Source organism: Myotis myotis, unplaced genomic scaffold, assembly GCF_014108235.1.
Source record: "Myotis myotis isolate mMyoMyo1 unplaced genomic scaffold, mMyoMyo1.p scaffold_m19_p_27, whole genome shotgun sequence".
NCBI classification, from domain to species: Eukaryota; Metazoa; Chordata; class Mammalia; order Chiroptera; family Vespertilionidae; genus Myotis; species Myotis myotis.
Window position 1 is genome coordinate 1,939,257 of NW_023416332.1, and position 20,534 is coordinate 1,959,790.

General features: G+C 63.0%; 1 protein-coding gene across 1 annotated transcript; it reads right to left on the reverse strand.

Moving 5' to 3' along the window:
• Positions 1–2,455: 2,455 nt before the first annotated feature.
• On the reverse strand, positions 2,456–9,900 carry ZP1 (zona pellucida glycoprotein 1). Its single transcript, XM_036295544.1, has 10 exons — positions 9,679–9,900; positions 8,048–8,744; positions 7,745–7,965; positions 6,915–7,102; positions 6,740–6,837; positions 4,966–5,093; positions 4,694–4,883; positions 4,432–4,576; positions 3,065–3,146; positions 2,456–2,948 (listed from the first exon to the last, which is right to left on the reverse strand). Exons 1-10 carry the CDS (start codon positions 9,875–9,877, stop codon positions 2,506–2,508), a joined length of 2,391 nt encoding a protein of 796 aa, XP_036151437.1. The 5' UTR covers positions 9,878–9,900; the 3' UTR covers positions 2,456–2,505.
• Between the last annotated feature and the right edge of the window lie 10,634 nt (positions 9,901–20,534).

Consider the following 20,534-nt stretch of genomic DNA (forward strand, 5'->3'; position numbering starts at 1 on the left):
GCAAGCCCGGATTGGGGTCCCAGCTCCGCAGGCTCCGCCATCTGTCAGCATCTGCATCTGAAAACCCAAATCGATGTGCCTGCTCCCGGGCTGATCCGGACCCATGAGCTGGCCCCGCCCCCCCTGCTTCTGCCCGTCCCGCACCCAGGAATACTCCCGGGGCCGAGCCTGCAGCCTGGGCATGTGCCCTTGACCGGAATCGAACCCGGGACCCTTCAGTCCACAGGCCGACACTATCCACTGAACCACACAGGCTGCGGCCACAGGCTGCTTTTACTCCTGGTTCGTGCTTGTTTCGGTCCTAAGTGTCAGTCTTTTTTCTCCCCTTTTTCTTTTCGATGTTATCTTAGTGATCTCAACACGTTTTCTAAATGTGCCGACACAGCCTGCCCTGTTGTCTCACCAGAAGGCTGACGGAGCCGCCTCTCCCGCGGCCGCACCAGCCGCGGCGCTTGTGTGTGGCACGCGCTCCCAGACTGGCAAGGGCGCGGGGCGCGGGGCGCGGGGCGCGGGGCGCGGGGCCCGGGCGGGAGCTGCGTTTCACTTGAGCTGGAGCCGTCTCCCCGCCTGTGTCTCGCGGGCACCCGGCGTCCATTTGCTCTCAACCGCGGTGTATGGGAAGCAGCCTGGGGAGACTGGCGGGAGCCGTGGTCTCACCTCGCAGCCACTGCCCGGGCCCCGCCCCCGAAAAGGCAGGAAGAGAACCACCTGACCGGCCCCAGCTCTGCTTCCTGCCGCAGGTCAGCGGCTGGTTTGTTATCACCCCATCGGGTCTGACTCAGGTTCGCAGGGCGCAGGTGCTGCTGTGCCGGGAGGCGGGGTGGGGAGGGAAGGTTGGAGTTGGGCAGGATCGGGGCGAGCTCTCAGCATCTGGGAAAGCCGAGCGTGCCCTGCCTCGGCAGAGCTGGGGAGCCTCGGCTGCACCCGTGTTTGACACAGAAGGACTGAGAGAAACCCGTGCACAACTTAAACATTGATTCCCAACGTCACCTGGCCCGGCCGGCGGCCCAGGGGCTGAGCGTCCACTAGGAACCAGGAGTCTCAGTTCGATTCCCGGTCAGGGCACAGGCCCGGATCGCGGGCTCCATCCCCAGTGTGGGGCGTGCAGGAGGCAGCCGGTCCCTGATTCTCTCACCATTGATGTTTCTCCCTCTCCCTTCCTCTCTAAAATTAATAACAATTTTTTAAAATCTTGCACCTCACTACACTGGGCAGGAGGGACACACGTACCCTGTCACGGGTGTATCGCGAGAAAAGGGGCACTTTCAAGAGTATGTGGGGCAGGGGACGATCCTGCTATGTTCCAAGATAAAAGCACGAGGGGAAATACTCGTTGCATAGCTTCTTCCACAACAAGACCCCCCACCCCCAGGAAACCCAGTGGCCAGCCCCGGGGGACGTGTCAGATGAGGTTGTCGACCCCTGAACTAGTGAGCGCTCTTCATAGACGAGAGACGCTCGGTGGCGTACGCAAAAGACAGAAGAGGCGATTCACGCGTGGCCAGGAGATGCTTGGCTTCTGTTCAGAGGCCCATTTTCAGTCGGCAACGCCATCTGCCATCAACAGGCCGTGGGGCCAGGCCCACGCCACCCAGAGCCCGGGCGTCGGAAGGCGCCGCTCTGGACCCAGCAGCTCTAAGAATCTCTTCCAGGAAAAAGGGTACAAAGAATGATATGCTGATAGGATTGTGTGCAGCACTTGTCATCCTCAAAACAGGCTGGGTCTCCATCAGAAACACCGCTTAACCGCACTACAGAGGAAACTACAGACAAAATAAGAAGTGACACAAGAAGTGTGTGTTAAAGAGCTGGTTACATGATTCTGATCGGTATCTACAGAATCGCACTTCGTTTACACAGCACCGATGCCATTGATAGCAGCACCTTCGTGCAGATGCCATTGGCTTAGAACGCACTGGGGAGAGGAAGCAACGATGCTGGGTTGGAGCCAGAAGCCTGGCCTCTAAGGGCAGCCAGCCTGGCTCCTCCGCCACCAGCCAGACCAGCATGACTGTCGGGGGCCATGCTGCGCCCCCCTTCCCCCCACCAGGCCTGTGTTCCTGTGTGACTGGTTGTGGGGCCGAGTGACGGGGCCGGGGCTGGGGAGGATGCTGGTCCCAGAAAAGTCACCCACAGCCTGGAGGGGGAGGCTGGGGGCTCAGCAGGACTGGGAGCAGCTGTTCAAGGCGGTTCGGTTCTTTTGGCCCCAGGGGCTCTGGGTCGCTCCTAGGCCACGAGCCCTGCGGGCTCCGACTCCCAGCTCCTGTGGCCCCTGACGCCCAACGTCACCTTCCTCTACCATGAGGTGCCCCCCCCCCCGAAAACCACCTTTCCTTGCCGCGAGGCCGAGCCACCGAGCCTCCCCAATCCAGACGCGGGGAACCCAACTGGCCCCAGCGTGTGAGACAGGCCACTGCGAGGGCGGCGCCGACCTAAGGAACAGGTTCCGGGACGAGAAAGAGTCTGCTCCGCACAGAGAGCTTGAGAACACGTTTATTGAGCCGTTCAGCCCCTGCTGCCCGCCAGGAGCCCCGGGGCCTGGGCCCGACTCAGGCCCACGAAGACACCGATCCCCAGGACCAGGGCCACAGCCGCCAGCAGCAGGGCCACCCCGAGGGCAAGCCTCGGGTCCGAGTTCCCGGCGGAGCCTGCAGAGGGGAGGGGGGGCGAGGCTGTCAGGGTGGGCGGCCTCCCTCCCGGCCTGGTAACCTCCCGCCGCGGCCGCCGCCGGCCTTCTCTCTCTGTTGCTCCCATGGAACGAATGACGTCTCCTGCCCTTACTACGCGGAGCTTCCCTGCTGAGCAGCCCCTGCGGCCAAGGCCCGTACCTGTGGCCCCCGGCGCGGGCTCCTGCCTGTAGGAGTCCGCAAAGCCCACGGGCCCCGGAGAGCTGACCACGTCCTGCGGCTCGGCAGTGTCCCCGAGGCCCCTCGCCGCCCGGCGCTGGCCTGCGGGGGAGGAGCGGCATCTCGGCTGGTGTCCGGCCCCTAGAGGCCCAGAAGCCAGGACAGACGGACGCAAGAATACAGACACCCCGCCCCCATCACCCCCACCCCAGACGCACGTGCAGTCCTGGAGCCGCAGGGAGCGGAGCAGGGCTCCAGCCCCGACGGGGAGCAGGCGGAGGCGCTGCAGAAGAAGTAGACCTGGCGGGGGAGAAAAAGGCCGAGGCAGGCGCTGGCTCAGGCCCTGGAAGCAGCACCGAGGCAGGGACCCCGGACCCAGGCGGGCGGGGGGGCATCTGGGCCCGCTGCCAGGGGGGGGCACAGTGTGTACGTGCTGCCCGCCCCCCCGCCCCCCTGCGTGGAACCCCTGCGTCTCCTCTCCTTCCCCACGGCCCAGGTCCTTAGGGCAGGGACCACTGCCCAGCCCTCAGCCTGTCCCCCGGACTCCTCCGGCCGCAAAACCCCTGGGAGGACGTCTTGCTCCCTGAGCGAGTGACTGACAGAGGAGGTGTCTAGAAGGTGGGGTTTGGCCTGGCCTGGCCCCAGTGCCCACGGGCAGGGGGAGGACAGGCTGGCGCGCTTCCTGAGCACAAAGCCTAGGGCGGCCCCGGAAAGAGTAGAGGCAGGAGGGACTGCCCCGAGCCTGCACCCAGAGGCCGGTCAGGGCCTGGTCTCGGGTCGCGACGGGAAAGGCTCACAGCTGGGAAGAGGACTCGGCCACCCTCAGGGCCCACCCGTGAGGCCTCTACCTCACGGCGCAGATGTGATGCGTGTGCAGCTGTTTAAGACGTAGAGGGGCCCGGCCGGCGGCCCGGGGCTGAGCGTCCACTAGGAACCAGGAGGTCTCAGCTCGGCTCCCGGTCAGGGCTCAGGCCCGGGTTGCGGGCTCCGTCCCCAGTGCGGGGCGGGCAGGAGGCAGCCGGCCAATGATTCTCTCTCCTCACTGATGTTTCTTCTCTCGCCCCTTCTCCCTTCCTCTCTGACATTAATAGAAATGTTTTTCAAAATAAATAAACTATATAGAGAATCTGTGTATATTAACATGAAAGATAGATATTGCTCAGTGGGACAAAAGCTATACGACGGGTGTGGCCGCTGTGCCATGTATATGTCGTGCAGGAACCCTAAAGACACCCGTGTTCGCCGCGTCTGCCTTCGGGAGACGCTGCTGGGCAGACAGACTCCCAGCAGAGCAGGCCGGACACGCTGTAGGATCAGGCGAGGCTGCTCTCAGCCCGTGACGGGGCTCAGCCTCAGGGTGGTGTTCCCCCCCTCCACGCCCCCCCCCCATGTTCACCGGCCACCTCGGCTGCCCTGAGACCAGCACTGGGGCCTCCAGGGCACCTGGTGAAGCGAGCCGTCTGGGAACCCGCGTCCGCCCCAGCTGGCCGGGTGCCGAGGGATGTGGTGACAGCAGAAGGGGGAGCGGGCACAGGGCACAGGGCACGGGGCACAGGGAGCCCAGAACAGAGCACGGGCTTCTCACCGGTCCCCTGAGGGCCCTGCTGGAGCCAGAGTCCAGGAACGCGAAGGTGGCCACGGTGAAGCGCTGGTAATGCGCCGGGAAAGGCGGCCCGGCCCTGCCCAAGGCCACCAGGCGGGTCCTGTAGCTGTCGCCCTCGAAAGGGCACCTGGGAGGAGAGAAGGCGAGGCGGCCGCCCACTGAGGCGGGGAGGCGGCGGGGGAGCCTGGGGGGGCCCGGGGGAGGCTGGGGGAGGCCTGGGCAGCCAGCAGCCGCCACCCCTCACCCGTCGGACAGGAGGGGCCACTGCGGCTGCTGGAAGGGGCTGGCGCCGGGGGTGGCCCAGCAGCGGTGCAGCACCAGGGCCAGGCGGGGGTCCGTCCTCTGCAGGAGCCGGACCTCCACGGGGACGGGCTCCAGGAGCAGCCGCACCAGCGGGTAGTCCCTCTCCTCGTAGTAGGAGCCGAAAGTCTCGTCTGCGGGCAGAGGGCGCGTGAGCCTCGGGCTGCGAGTCCCAGGAGCGGGCGGAGGAGAAAGCGGGGCCCGGGGACACCGTACCCTTGGCGATCCGCAGCTCAAGCCGCAGGGGGCCAGGCTGGGCCACAGAGGCGGGCGACACGGGCGGGAAGACAGCCGCCCGGAGGGGCAGGAAGTCGCTGCCATTGAAGATGCAGCGAACCTGAAGCCTGGAGTTCGGGCGAGAGGAGGGGGCTCAGGTCAACGTCGCGGATGTGACAACAGGCCCAGGCAGGTGGGCACCTGGGTTTGCTGGGGTGACGTGCACCCCGGCCCTCGCCTCGGCCCTGCTCACCTTCCTGGGACAGCTCAGCCTGCCACACCCAGCTGCCCTCCCCGTGCAGGGCCCAGCGGATGGAGGCCAGGCACAGGGCACGGGGCTGACAGGGGCTCCCCTTGTTCTGGCATTTGAAGCTCCCTCCTTGCCTGCCAGTCAAGCCTGGTGGGCAGACCTGGGCTTGCATGTTCTTAGCATGTACTTAGCATGCACTTAGCATGCACTGGCCACAGGACCCCCAGCAAACGGCTTAGCCTGAGCCTCCGTTTCCTCCTTTGTAAAATGGCAATAGCCCCCTCCCCTCAAGGGCTGGGGTCGGATCAGTGAGGTGACAGGACGTGCCCAGTGTGGTCCTTGTCCCTGTCGTTGTAGCTGGTCCGTCGCTGGGTCTAGGGTCCCTCACCAGCTGAGTGCCCTGCACAGTCTTGCGGGGCCACACCCAGTGCCCGGAGGTGTCTGCAAGAGTAGCTGAACGCCCCCCATCTCCTGACACCCCCCAGTTCCTGACCCCACCTGACCGCCCCCCCCCCCCAGCTCCTGAGTGCTCTATCTACTGCGACCTCCGCTTGAGACAGGGCCCTGGTGCGAGCCTGCGCTTGGCTGGGGAGCCCTGGAGGAGACACCCTGCAGGCGAGGGGGGCGGCTGGTGCAAAGTGGGAGCTAACAGGTTCCGTGATCCCGCCCTGACCTTAGGCCTTTGGTCCTGGAGCCTCCCACGGCCCCTGCTGGGCTGCGGCTGCTCCAGGGGGCCCCTCCCTGAGCCCCTGGCGCCAGGCTGGACAGATCCTGGCCAGCTCCCTCCCTCCTGTACCCACGGGCCTAACGCCTGACCACTTGTCCCCCTCCCACCCTTTCGTCCTTAGGTGTCCCCTCAGGCCAGCACCTGGCCCCAGACCCACGGCAGCGGGTGGGGAGAAGATGCCCGGGTGTCCGTGTGGTGCCAGGCGCGGAGCGCCTCCAGCCACGGGTAACGCGCTCGCTCTGGCAGGTACAGGGGCCTTGGTGCCTGGCGCAGAGGCAGCGTGACCAGCAGATCCCCGGGGCACCCCCACGGGCATCCTGGGCACGGGGTGGTCATGCCCAAGTCAGCTGGTCCTGCTGCCCCTTTCACAGGGGGTTCTCCCTCGGCTCCTCTGCCCACCACCCGGACCGCCCGGCCCAGGTCCCGCCTCCTCGGGGACTAACTCAGACAGGAGCGGCCACAGGAGCGGCCACAGCCACAGCTCGGCTTCTTCCTGGGGCCGCAGGGGACCCGTCAGCTTCGCTGCGGGTGCCGGTCCCTGCGCTTGGTCCTCGGAGGGGTAAAGGCGGGGCTCGGAGGGCCTGGCCCACAGGCACGGCCACGCTTCCCTGTCAGTTGGGCAGGCCCTGGCCACGCTCACAGCCACCAAGTGGGGGCCTCAGGGGGGCTGGGCCGAGGTCACACCACCCGGCGGCAGGGTTTGAACCTGAACCCGATGGCCCCAAATCCCGCCCTAAGCTCACCCACGCTCCCTTCCCCGAGCCCACGCCCAGCTTCTGCGAGGACGGCTGCCTCACCGGAAGCTGCCGTCCCGGGTGATGGCTCCCTGTGGTCCCGCCTGGACATCCACGTCCGACACCAGCTGGTTCTCATAGATGAGCTGGTTGCCAGCCACCTGTGGAGGAGACAGCGGGTGAGCCCCCCCCAGGCAGCCTGCCCGGGCCCACCTCCGCCACGGCCCCCCGCGCCTGCCTGGACGGTGGTGCCGCAGTGGGTGAACGGGAAGCGGAAGACGACGAAGGCCCCCGTGTCCTGGGTGGGGACGCAGCGGGTGGGGGCGTAGGCCAGGTGGACGTTGGCCAGCGTGACCCTGTGCGCCAAGGCCGTCTCTCGGGACACCACCAGGACGAAGTGGCCATCCCTGAAGCACTGGACCGTCGCTGGGACAAAGGCGGGTCAGAGACCGGTCAGGGCCTCGGGGTTTAGGCGCGTCCAGCACGGACGCGGGGCTGCTGGCCGAGGAGCCAGGACCCGGTTCTCTCCTCTCCGCCATGCAGGGGCCGTGCCAGCCGAGCCAGCCTTCCCAGACCCGGGTCTCACGCAGGGAACAAGCCACCGGTCGCACTATCATCTGAGAGGAAGGCCACCACCTAACTCATCCCCCGGGAGGTTCTAGATCTGAAGCGAGGAGAACAGCCCGGCCGGCGTGGCCCAGGGGCTGAGCGTCGACCTAGGAACCAGGAGGTCTCGGCACAGGCCCGGGTTGTGGGCTCAGTCCCCAGTGTGGGGCCTGCAGGAGGCAGCCGACCCATGATTCTCTCTCATCGTGGATGTTTCTTCTCTCTCCCTCTCGCTCCCTTCCTCTCTCTAAAATCAATTAAAGAATAAAAGATCATTTAAAAAGAGGAAGGGGAACGTGCACGGGGAGATCTGTTAGTGGGTGGTTCCCGGGGCACCTCCCGTCGAGGTGTATGCTCTGCAGTCCACGCTGGGCCAGGCTCTCCTCGGAACAGGGTAGAGAAGGCCCTCCCATGGCTTCAGGATTCAGAGGATGGGACCCTGCTGGGCATGGAGCGTGGTACCTGTGTTGCCATAGTAACAGGGAACATCCCTGGTGTTGTCATAGCAGCAGCCAGCCTGCTGACAGGCTTCCTTTGAGCTTCCTTGCGCCATGCAGGGGATGTGCCCCGAGTCCCCCCGACACTGCTCCGGGGTCGGGCGGGTGCCTAGGGCCGGCGGCAGAGTGGTGAGGACGTGAGAAGGAGCCAGGGAAGAAATTGCAGGGAAATGGAGGGAGCGGCTTCTTGAGCCCAGGAAAGGGCGATCGCTCCCCCGCTCCCCACCCAGCCCGATAGGTCCCAGGGCTAAGCACAGGGGAATCCTACATACCGATGTCCTCCGGCTTGTCAGCTCCCCAGGTCACCTCCGTGGCCCCCTGGGCGCCGGCCCGGGTGGGGTGGGTGGGGCCCGGCCCAAGGGCTGAGGAGGCAGGGGTTGGGGGGCCGACGCTGGGCTCAGTGGTGGGACTGAGCTCGCGGGTGTGTGGGGTGGAGAGTGAGAAGCTGGTGGATGGGACCAGGGGGCCGTCAGGCGTCGTCCAGCTGTGGGCGGGTTTGGGACAGACCAGCGTGAGGTTTTGTGCCACGTCCACACGACCGTCAGGCAGCAGAGCTTCAATGAACACGCTCAGGTGGGCGCGCCCGGCCTGCAGGGGAGAAGGCAAATGGGAGAGCAGCTGGGGGCCGCTCCAGCCAGGCTGATGTCCAGGGAGCGCCCAGCTGGGCGGCAGGTGGGGGGCTGGGTTTGTGGGCGGCAACCCAGGACTTAGTCCCCCTCGTCCACCCGCTCCCTGAGTGATGTGGGTGCATCCCTGGCCCATGAGGGGCCTCCCAGCCTGACACCGTGAGAGGCCAAGCCGGCCCCCAGCCCTGGACGCCCCCCAGAGAGGGGGTGGGCCCACCTTCTCCAGCACGTGGCAGCCTTTGTAATCAGCAGAGAAGACTGCAGGCCCCTGGGGCTTGGCCGTGACCCAGTGGTAGCAGCTGGAGCAGTTGTTCACCTCAAATTGGTTCCCAAATTCATCTGCAGCGGGAGAGAGGAGAGAGGCTGGAGGGCAGGGGAGAGGGGCTGGAGGCTGAAGCCACAGCCTGTGGGTCTGCTGAGAAGACTCCTCTGTTCAGGAGCAGAGACCGGGTTCCAGCCTCAGCTTTGCTAGCTGCTTGCTGTGTGGCCTTGGGCAAGCCCCTTGGCCTCTCTGTCCGAGTTTCCGCCTCTGTGAGGGGGCGGGCGGCTTGCCCTGGTCTTAGGCTCTTTCTAGCTCGGTTCCCCTGGACAGCGCTCGGCCGCAGGTGCGGACGAAGAAGTAGGTCCCGGGCACTGGCTGCGTGTTTTACGTCCGTTCTTTCCGACCGAGTCCTCCCCGTCCTGGGCGAGGCAGCTGAGGCCGGAGTGAGTGGGGAGCCTCCCCAGCGCCCCCCGTGAGGACGGGCACCTGGGGCTGCGCTGAGTGGGAAGCGCTGAGTGTTCGCCAGGTTAACCGGGCTTTGCAGCCACTTCACCTGGGCACACCTGCTCCGCGTCCACCTCCCAGGTCAGCCCGGCACAGCCACGGCACCCCCTGGGGTGGGCACGTCCCCTGCATGCGTTCAGGCCTCAGGGCACAGCTTGCCCATCTTACGGATAAGGAACCGGGGCTCGGAGGGGCCAGGTGGACGTTCAAGGTCACGCAGCTGAGAGGCTAGAAAGAGCCGAGGGGAAGCCCGGCCGCTCACAGAGCCGGACGCTGATTGGAAACCCACCTCCCTCTTCTCCCCGCGGCCGCACCCTGCCCCCGAGCGCGGTGGGCAGGCCCACTGGGGCCAGGTGGCACCAACTGGCACAGCGACGCTGCCTGGGGAACCAGGGAAACGGAGGGGGGACCAGCCTTCCTCCCCGTCCTCTTCCTGTCCCTGCGACAGGGAGAGGGCCCCAGCCCCCTGCAGCCAGGGCACGGGTCCCCGAGTCAGCGGGCACTCACCCATCACCTTGAACCGCACAGTGCGGCCTTCCGGGGGGAGCACCAGCAGCTGCATGCCCTCGACCCCACAGTCATAGCTGTGCCTCAGGCCCGGGAAGCCGGGCGTGGGGGGTGGCCGCTGACCCAGCCCCAGCGTGACCAGCAGCAGCAGGGCCAACCTGCGATCCCAGGCCATGGTCAAGGCTCCAGCCATCGCCATCGGAGCGGATCCCAGAGAGCTCCTCCCAGCTGCAGCCCGCGGAGGGTGGAGGGCCGGGCCTTATATAGGGACGGTGGCAAGTGGGCGCTCTAAAGGCAAAGGGGCCCCACCTGGGGGGCGCCGGCCGGGGCGGGCCTGGGGGCTCTGGGAAAACTCCTCCCTGAAGGCCGGGGGCGGTGCCCTCCCAGCCCGGGCCCTGGGGCTCCAAAAGCACCTGGTAAGCGAGAGAGTGAGAGAGCGAGAGAGCGGCCCCTCGCCGCCCACCCACCGGGTTTCTGCCTGGCAGCTGGGGCTCATGCGGCTCAGGTGGGTGAGGCCGCTGGGGAGCGGGCAGCTGAGGGCGGGTGAGCTGCAGGTGGGCTGTGGGCGGATCCACGGCTGGGGCCCTGCATGCTCGCCCACTGCCCTCAGGTCCCCTCCCTGCCCAGCCAGACTCTCAGGGCCTCGGGTTGAGCTGCAGGGCAGGGGTGGTGGGCGGCAGGCGGGTTAGTTTACACCCCATTCCTCAGGCCCCCCGGAACGAGCCGGAGCCGCAGCCCTGCCCTCAAAGCGTGCAGCCGGACGGACGGGCCACAGGTGAGCAAGTAGCGCCTCACAGCGCTCTCCTGAGAGTCAAGGCAACTACTAATGCGTGGTTATTGCTCACAAAAGCCAACGGGGATGATGGGCACCAAGTGGCACCGGCCTCCTATGGTCCTGGCACAGGAGAGGGACGTCCGGTAAAAGCTGCGGCAACCGCTTCCGTTGCTAAGGATGGACGACCTCGGCTCCTTAGCCCAACACCTGCGCCACCCTAGTGCCAGGCGCTCACGACGGGAAGCCTGGCTGCGGGCGTCTGGGAAGCCTGTGCCGACCTCACGGTGCGCTGTCCACCTGGCGCCGTCCTAAGAAATCAAGTTTATTCCGAACAGCCCGGCGCCCCGCCACCCGCGGGCAGGCACAGCTCAGGGCTCGCTGGTGTTCGCTCTTGACGGTCATCCTCGGAGGGTGTCCCCACCCTGGCTTCCTGCCACACGGGGCCCAGGGCCTGGCAGAGTCCGGCCCAGCAGGTGCCAGTGCACAGGGTTGGAGTAACCTGAGGCGGGAGCCCGAAGGGGGGTGTGGGTGGGGGCGGGGTCCAGCCAGCCGGTGCCCTGCAGGCTGTGAGGCCACAGCTGCCTGAGCTTTGGGTTTCCTGTGTGTGAGCTGGGGCTGATAAGTGCAGTGATTTCAACCTTTGTCATCGCATGGCACACCCAAAATATATTTTTGGCTGATCTGACCAAAAAAAAAAGAAGAAAAATGGTATCATTTTGATTAATTCACACTGGACGGCTATTGTTGTGTTGGCTGTTGTCTTTTTATTTTACAATCTAAGGGGAAAGAGGCCAGAGCCCCTGACCGAATAGTCAGGGATTGGGGTTTGCATGTTTTTAAAATCCTGTGGTTGGCGTGTCATTGGTGCAGGAGGTGGGGGTCCATCCCGTCAGGGTGTGTGGGGGAGGCAACCGGTCGATGTTTCTCTCTCACGTTGATGTTTCTCGCCCTCCCACCCCCGACTCCAATCTAAAATAATTTTTTTAAAATGTTATGCCTTGCCCGGCCGTGGTGGCTCAGTGGTTGAGCATCGACCTATGAACCGGGAGATTGAGTGGTTCGATTCCCGGTCAGGGCACATGCCCGGGTTCCGGGCTCGATCCCCAGTGTGGGGCCTGCAGGAGGCAGCCGATCCATGATTCTCTCTCATCATCGATGTTTTTCTCTCCCTCTCTCTCTCCCTTCCTCTCTGAAATCAATAAAAATATATTTGGAAAAAAATAATTTCAGACTCACTGCAAAGAATACCCATATACCCTGCGCCCAGGTTCCTCCGGCAGGAGCTGGTGTTCTGGCTCTTGCTCTCTGCGCGCGCACGCACCCTTCCACGCCATCTGAGAGCCAGTCGTCGACACACCTGATTCCTCCTTCGCCCCGTAAGGTCTGCAGTGCTGCTTCTTGAAAACAAGCAACCACAGTGAACAGATAGAAATCAGGAGGTCAGCACTCTGCCCGATTGTGTAACCTGCCGACCTCACGCGCTCGGTTCGTGGGTGTTGGCGTGAGGACTTTTACAGCCGAGAAAGGTGTTTTTCTGTGTGTCTGTTTCCTAGGCCAGCGTCCCGTCCAAGGTCAGGATCCTGTTGCCTTGGCCGCCTCCGACCTGGGACAGTCCCTGTCACGCTCCTCTCGTCACCCCCTGCACATCCCGGGGCCTGCAGGCCAGGTGCCCAGGCCGCCTCGCTCGGTTCTCTGCCGCTTCCTCCTGGTTAGACGCAGGTGGGGCTCTGGGCGGCCGTGGCTTAGCGTGGGCGGCCACGACAGACACGGACGGAGGCCGGTGGCTGGGCCAGACACCGATTTCCTCGGAGTTCTGGACATTGGAAGTCACGTCTCTGAGCGTCCAAATTTCCTCTTCTTACCAGGACACCCGTCGGGGTGGGTTCGGGGCCCCTCACGGCCTCATGTGAACTTCATCACCTCTTAACGCCTGTCTCCAGCAGGGCCGCAGCGGGGGCCGGGGTGGGGGTGGGGGTGGGGGTGGCTGTTCAGCCCTGAACAGGCGGGACGCCCAGGTGGTGCGTTCGTCCCAGCTTTCCACGGGGCTGTCCTGCTGCCGCCGAAGCGAGTGATCACCTGGGTGAGCTGGGGCCGCCAGGTTTCTCCACTAGAGGTTCTGTTTCTCTGAGAACAGCAAGGATTCGACGGGAGGGACTGTTGCCATGGCTCCTCGCAGCCGCCATTCCTTCTGTGTGTGTCACTCTCTCCTGGGACCGAGAGCTCTCCCTGCCCCAGACGGGGGCTGGTGGGGAGCAGAGGGTGGACTTTGGTGGCAGGAAGAGTTGAGGGACCTGGATTCCACTCTGCTCAGGGCTCAGGAGGGCAGGGACCGCCCCCATCTGTAAAGGAGGGGTGAGCGGGATCCCCGTGGGGGTGGAATGGGTGACACGGAGAAAGGTGTTTCCCACCTGGTCCCGAGCCTTCCCTTGGGGAGAGCGTTGCCCCCGAGGCCTGGAAAGGCAGAGAAAGACACGGGAGCTTCCTGTGGCCCCGGGCAGCAGGGCCTTCAAGAAAAGTGGTGCCAAGCCCTAACGGTTTGGCTCAGTGGCTAGAGCGTCAGCCTGCGGACTGAAGGCTTCCAGGTTCGATTCCAGTCATGGCAAGGGCATGTACCTTGGTTTCAGGCACATCCCCAGTGGGGGGTGTGCAGGAGGCAGCTGATCCACGTTTCTCTCTCATCAATGTTTCTACCTCTCTATCCCTCTCCCTTCCTCTCTGTAAAAATTCAATAAAATATATATTTTTTAAAAAGTGGTGCCAATCTGTCCCAGAGGGGGAAGCCCTGAGCCCCAGGTGATGACTCCCCATTTGTCCAAAGGCTCATGGGCACCAGCTGGTCAGCCTGGGAGGGGTCCCAGCTCCTCCACTCACCCCCCAGGGACCTTGGGAAAAGTACTTACCTAGTTAGCGACGCGATGTCCTCACCTGTGCAGCGGGCTGATGCCTACACCTAGCTTGTGGGCATGGTGAGGACGGCATGGAATCAGCACCTGCAGCACTGAGAACGGTGATTGCAGGGAGTGAGCGTCCGAACCCGACAACGACTGGTTTATTAATCTGTGAAATGGGGGTAAGAATAAGGCCAACCCGCCCAGCTGGCCCGCGTGGCTCGGGGGTGGAGCGTCGACCTGTGAACCAGGAGGTCACGGTTCGATTCCCGGTCAGGGCACAGGCCCAGGTTGCAGGCTCGATCCCCAGTGGGGGGCCTGCAGGAGGCAGCCGATCCATGATTCTCTCTCATCACTGATGTCTCTCTCTCTCCTCCCTTCCTCACTGAGATCAATAAAAATATATTTTAAAAAAAAGACTGAGATCAACCTGAGTGGATGCCATGAGCGTAAGTGCTCATTAGGCGTTAATTCTCCCTCCGGTCTCTCCTGCTCATAAAAACCAGGGACAGCCCTAACCAGTTTTGCTCAGTGGATGGAGCGTCGGCCTGTGGACTCAAGGGTCCCAGGTTCGATTCTGATCAAGGGCATGTACCTTGGTTGCAGGCACATCCCTAGTGGGGAGTGTGCAGGAGGCAGCTGATCGATGTTTCTCTCTCATCGATGTTTCTAACTCTCTATCCCTCTCTCTTCCTCTCTGTAAAAAATCAATAAAATATATATATTTTTAAAAACCAGGGACAGACTCACCGGCAGAGAGTTCTCCACCCCGTGGGTCTCGCAGCATCGCCGCCCCTCCCCCAGACTCGATACAAATGCAAAGTCCAGGCTGCACCAGGCCTGCTGGACCCTCAGACACGTTGGGGGTGGGCCTGGCAGTCGGGGACTTGCTGGTCTGTACCCTTGAGGCCTTTGCCAAAGGTCCTGCCACCTTCCTCTGGACTCAGCTCCGCGAGGGCCCGCCTGCCCTTCCTGGGTCCTGCCTGCAGCACCGAGGCCTCCACAAGCTACTCTGCTTGAATTTGCTCCTGCTCAGCCGCAGCCTGGTAGGTTGCTGGCTCCAGGTGGGGTCGGTTGCTGCAGGCTCCTGCCTCTGCCTCGGGCCAGCAAGCTCCCCTGCTCCAAGCTCCCCTGCTCCGGCTCCCCTGCTCCAAACTCCTCTGCTCCGGCTCCCCTGCTCCGGCTCCCCTGCTCCAAGCTCCCCTGCTCCGGCTCCCCTGCTCCAGGCTCCCCTGCTCCGGCTCCCCTGCTCCGGCTCCCCTGCTCCAGGCTCCCCTGCTCCGGCTCCCCTGCTCCAAGCTCCCCTGCTCCAAACTCCCCTGCTCCGGCTCCCCTGCTCCAAGCTCCCTGCTCCGGCTCCCCTGCTCCAAACTCCTCTGCTCCGGCTCCCCTGTTCCGGCTCCCCTACTCCAGGCTCCCCTGCTCCGGCTCCCCTGCTCCGGCTCCCCTGCTCCAAGCTCCCCTGCTCCGGCTCCCCTGCTCCGGCTCCCCTGCTCCAGGCTCCCCTGCTCCGGCTCCCCTGCTCCAAGCTCCCCTGCTCCAACTCCCCTGCTCCAAACTCCCCTGCTCCGGCTCCCCTGCTCCGGCTCCCCTGCTCCAAGCTCCCCTGCTCCGGCTCCCCTGCTCCAAACTCCCCTGCTCCGGCTCCCCTGCTCCAACCTCCCCTGCTCCGGCTCCCCTGCTCCGGCTCCCTGCTCCGGCTCCCTGCTCCAAGCTCCCCTGCTCCGGCTCCCCTGCTCCGGCTCCCCTGCTCCAAGCTCCCCTGCTCCGGCTCCCCTGCTCCTGCTCCCCTGCTCCATGCTCCCCTGCTCCGGCTCCCCTGCTCTGGCTCCCCTGCTCCAGGCTCCCCTGCTCCGGCTCCCCTGCTCCGGCTCCCCTGCTCCAAGCTCCCCTGCTCCGGCTCCCCTGCTCCGGTTCCCCTGCTCCAAACTCCCCTGCTCCGGCTCCCCTGCTCCAAACTCCCCTGCTCCGGCTCCCCTGCTCCGGCTCCCCTGCTCCAAGCTCCCCTGCTCCGGCTCCCCTGCTCCAAACTCCCCTGCTCCGGCTCCCCTGCTCCAAACTCCCCTGCTCCAAACTCCCCTGCTCCGGCTCCCCTGCTCCAAACTCCCCTGCTCCGGCTCCCCTGCTCCAAACTCCCCTGCTCCGGCTCCCCTGCTCCAAACTCCCCTGCTCCGGCTCCCCTGCTCCAAGCTCCCCTGCTCCGGCTCACCTGCTCCGGCTCCCCTGCTCCAAACTCCCCTGCTCCGGCTCCCCTGCTCCGGCTCCCCTGCTCCAAGCTCCCCTGCTCCGGCTCCCCTGCTCCAAACTCCCCTGCTCCGGCTCCCCTGCTCCAAACTCCCCTGCTCCGGCTCCCCTGCTCCAAACTCCCCTGCTCCGGCTCCCCTGCTCCGGCTCCCCTGCTCCAAACTCCCCTGCTCCAAGCTCCCATGCTCCGGCTCCCCTGCTCCGGCTCCCCTGCTCCTAGCTCCCCTGCTCCGGCTCCCCTGCTCCAAACTCCCCTGCTCCGGCTCCCCTGCTCCAAACTCCCCTGCTCCGGCTCCCCTGCTCCGGCTCCCCTGCTCCAAACTCCCCTGCTCCGGCTCCCCTGCTCCAAACTCCCCTGCTCCAAACTCCCCTGCTCCGGCTCCCCTGCTCCAAGCTCCCCTGCTCCGGCTCCCCTGCTCCGGCTCCCCTGCTCCAAGCTCCCCTGCTCCGGCTCCCCTGCTCCGGCTCCCCTGCTCCAAACTCCCCTGCTCCGGCTCCCCTGCTCCGGCTCCCCTGCTCCAAGCTCCCCTGCTCCGGCTCCCCTGCTCCAGGCTCCCCTGCTCCGGCTCCCCTGCTCCGGCTCCCCTGCTCCAGGCTCCCCTGCTCCGGCTCCCCTGCTCCGGCTCCCCTGCTCCCGGCTCCCCGGCTCCGGCTCCCCTGCTCCGGCTCCCCTGCTCCAGGCTCCCCTGCTCCGGCTCCCCTGCTCCGGCTCCCCTGCTCCAGGCTCCCCTGCTCCGGCTCCCCTGCTCCAGGCTCCCCTGCTCCAGGCTCCCCTGCTCCGGCTCCCCTGCTCCAGTCTCCCCTGCTCCGGCTCCCCTGCTCCAGGCTCCCCTGCTCCGGCTCCCCTGCTCCAAACTCCCCTGCTCCAAACTCCCCTGCTCCGGCTCCCCTGCTCCAGCTCCCTTGCTCCAAGCTCCCCTGGTCCGGCTCCCCTGCTCCTGCACCCCTGCTCCAAGCTCCCCTGCTCCAGCTCCCCTGCTCCGGCTCCTCCCAAGACTCTTCCACTCAGAGCCTCTGCTCCGGCTTGGGGTCCTGAGCCGTGGGGAGAGGCCATCCTGCCCTCCTGGCGTCGGTCCATCCGTCCGTCCTCCACGCGGAGAGAGTGGGCTCCCGCTGGCTGCTGTGCGTGCTGGGGCGGCCGGTTCCCATGGTGGGATCCCACAAAAATAAACACCACGCTGCTTCCTCAGAAAAGGCCCTGGGGCCTCGCCTCTGAGTGTGTGCTGGTGTGTCCATCGCTCTTCACCAGCTGCCCCGGGGAGGGCGCCAGGGGGCCCACAGCCAGGGAAGGACAGGAAACGGGATGGGGGAGGGCCAGGAGTGAGGCTCTCAGCCACCAAAAGGGCTGTCACTGGGAGGCTGAGGGAGGGACAGAGGAAGGGCTGAGAGGGTCCTGGCGGGCGTGGGGGGAGGGATGTGCCTGCCCCAGCCAGGCCTCGCACTGGCAGGTTGGGGGGGGGGGTTCCCTTAGTCCGAAGCGCACCAGCCCCTGCATCTGGGAGAACACCAAGGGAAATCACACTGAACGGCTGGGAAGGGACTTGCCGGACTTGCCGAGCTCACCCGGCCAGGGAGGGGCAGCGCCCGACCCAGTGGGCAGCTCACCCGCTGCACTGGCGGGAGGGGAGACCCCTGGGTCGGCAGGCGGGGGGTGGGGGTGGGGGGAGGCTGCAGGCACGGGTGTTTGGGAGACGAGCCCCGAGGAGGAGGAGGAGGACAGTTCCAGGCGAGGATTTGGACGATCAAGCCTTTGACTCATCAGCCCTCTGGGCGCCAGGGAGAAATGCCCGCACGTCACGTCATCCGCACATCACTTCATCCGTTCTGCTCGTGCTAGGGCTGCGTTTCTCCGCCGGGGTGGGGGTGGGGGTGCGTTAAGCTTGCAGTCGGTCCCACGGAGGCGCACCCTTGGCCCTGATATGGGGGTGCTGAGTTCTCAACATGTTTTTGTTGTTGGTGGTGGTGGTTTTTTAGAGAGTGGAAGGGAGGGGGGAGGGGAGAGAGAGAGAGACATGGATGTGAGAGACACATCGATCGGTTGCCTCCCCGTCAAGACCCCACTGGGGCCAGGGCTCTAACCACTGAGCAGGCCAGGGCTTAGCCTGTGTCACTGAGTATCTCCAAGGTTGTGGGACATTGAAGGAAGTGTCCTTGGCCCCGGAAGGTTCGTCAGCCACGGGAGTGAAGACTGAGGGGCAAGTCAATGCACCGTCACAGCTCAGTCCTCGCCTCCCAGGGCATCTTGCTTCATCTTTTTAAATGGACCCTAAGCTAGGGCGTTCTGAATAGAAGCGACATTATCCTCGCCCTGCGCCTGTACCCACTGTTCCTCCAGAGGGGAAATAAAGGGACTTGTATAAGCACCTACTGTGTGCCAGGCGCTTAGTGAGGGCACTTCTTGGCACAGCCTCTGAGATAGACACTGTTGCTCTGTTCACAAATGCCACAAAGGGGCCCAACAAGGGGGGCGGCTCACCTCAAGGCCAGGGCTGCAGGGATGGGATGGGCAGCCAGGCCCTGCGCTTCCCACTGTCCTGCCTGCCTTCCTGGCCAGGAGCCCTGGGGACCCCTCATGAGCAGGCAGTGGAGCTGCCCGATGCCTCCGAGGAGCAGGGGGCTTCTCCAAGGAAGCCGGGTCTGGAGAGGGCACCCAGGGCGGTGGGCACATGGACAAGATGTCCCCTCCTCCTGCACTCTACGTACCAGGCACTCTATTGCTGGGCGCTCTACGTGCCGGGCGCTCTATTGCCAGGCGCTCTATGTGCTGGTCACTCTCAAAAGCACTGCCTGGACCAGGCCGGGCAGCTCAGTAGGTTAGAGCTTCGTCCTGATTCGCCAAGGTTTCAGATTTGACCTCTGTCTGGTCAGGGCACAGACAAGCACCAACCGATGATGCATCAACAGGTGGGACAACAAATCAATGTTTGTCTCTGTCAAATCCATCAACCAATAAAAGTTCAATCAATCAAAAAAGTTGTTTAAAAAGCACCTGCCGGGGAGAGAAACCAAGATGGCGGCATAGGTAAACACCGGAGTTTGCTGCCTCGAACAACCACTTCAAAAATACAACTAAAAGACGGAACAGACATCATCCAGAACCACAGGAAGGCTGGCTGAGTGGAAGTTCTACAACTAGAAGGAAAGAGAAAAGCACACCGAGACTCAGAGGAGGCGCAGTGCTGAAGTAAAATACGAAGATGCGGAGTGCATGCGGAGCGGGCTGGCGGCTGAGGGTGCAGTTGTCGTTTTCAATCGGGAGGGAGTCTCAGGCTCTGGGCTCCAGTTCCGGCGAGTCTCTAGGGACCCAGACTCAAACGGGAGAAGCAGGACTGTCTGGCATCGGTCGGAACTCAAGGGCAGCTTTCTCTCCGAGGGGCTTGCAGCGATTGCCGAGACACTGAGAAGCAGAGCCTCTGAGGGCAGGACTGAGAGCAGCCATAACTGCTCGCTCCACCCTGTTGATCCCTGGGACCCGCCCAGCCCAAGCCCTGCAGGGAGGCTTTTGCTGGATAGCCTCAGGGAGAGGCTAGATTAGCACCTCCCTAGAGATCCAGAGTGGGACCATCCAGTTTGCAGCTCCGTGGAACCATAAAGGACACACTCAGGGGGCAGACTCAGTGAGCACCAAAGCCCCATTGAAGCAAGTCTTGCCCCAGAGGGGTGTCTCCAGCACAGAAGTTCTCCCACTGCAGACACAGCTGATTTTCACAGCCAATTGGCCTGGAGGTCAAATCCTCCCTGTGTTACCTACAACAATCAAGGCTTAACTACAACAAGACTGTGCAGAAAGCCCACAAGGGGGTACACCAAGAGTGTCCTCCTCGGGTAATTGGGGAGGCTGAGCCACTGGGCCCTATAGGACACTTAGCACAGAAAACCACTTTATCAACACAGGGAAGCATAAAAAATGCGGAGACAAAGAAAAAGGACACAAATGACAGAAATGGAGGAAAGCAAACTACTGGATATAGAGTTCAAAACCACATTTTTAAGGTTTTTCAAGAACTTTCTAGAAACCGCCGATAAACTTAATGAGATCTACAAGAAATCTAATGAGACCCTCGAGGTGGTGATAAAGGACCAACTAGAAATTAAGCATACACTGACTGAAATTTTATACAGACTCCCAACAGCAGACCAGAGGATCGCAAGAATCAAGTCAATGATTTGAAATATGAAGAAGCAAAAAACACCCAACTGGAAAAGCAAAATGAAAAAAGAATCCAAAAATATGAAGATAGTGTAAGGAGCCTCTGGGACAGCTTCAAGTGTACCAACATCCGAATTATAGGGATACCAGAAGAAGAGAGGGCAAGATATTGAAAACCTATCTGAAGAAATAATGACAGAAAACTCCCCTACCTGGTGAAAGAAATAGACTTAAAAGTCCAGGAAGTGAAGAGAACCCCAAACAAAAGGAATCCAAAGAGGACCACACCAAGACACATCATAATTAAAATGCCAAGAGCAAAAGACAAAGCGAGAATCTTAAAAGCAGCAAGAGAAAGAAACTCAGTTACCTACAAGGGAATACCCATACGACTGTCAGCTGATTTCTCAACAGAAACTTTGCAGGCCAGGAGGGAGTGGCAAGAAATATTCAAAGTGATGAATGCCAAGAACCTACAGCCAAGATTACTTTACCCAGCAAAGCTATCATTCAGAATTGAAGGTCAGATAAAGAGCTTCACAGATAAGGAAAAGCTAAAGGAGTTCATCACCACCAAACCAGGATTATATGAAATGCTGAAAGGTATCCTTTAAGAAGAGGAAGAGGAAGAAAAAGGTAAAGATACAAATTATGAACAACAAATATGCATCTATCAACAAGTGAATCTGAAAATCAAGTGAATAATCTGATGAACAGAATGAACCGGTGATTATAATAGAATCAGGGGCATAGAACGGGAGTGGACTGGCTATTCTTGGGGGGGAAAGGGGTGAGGGGG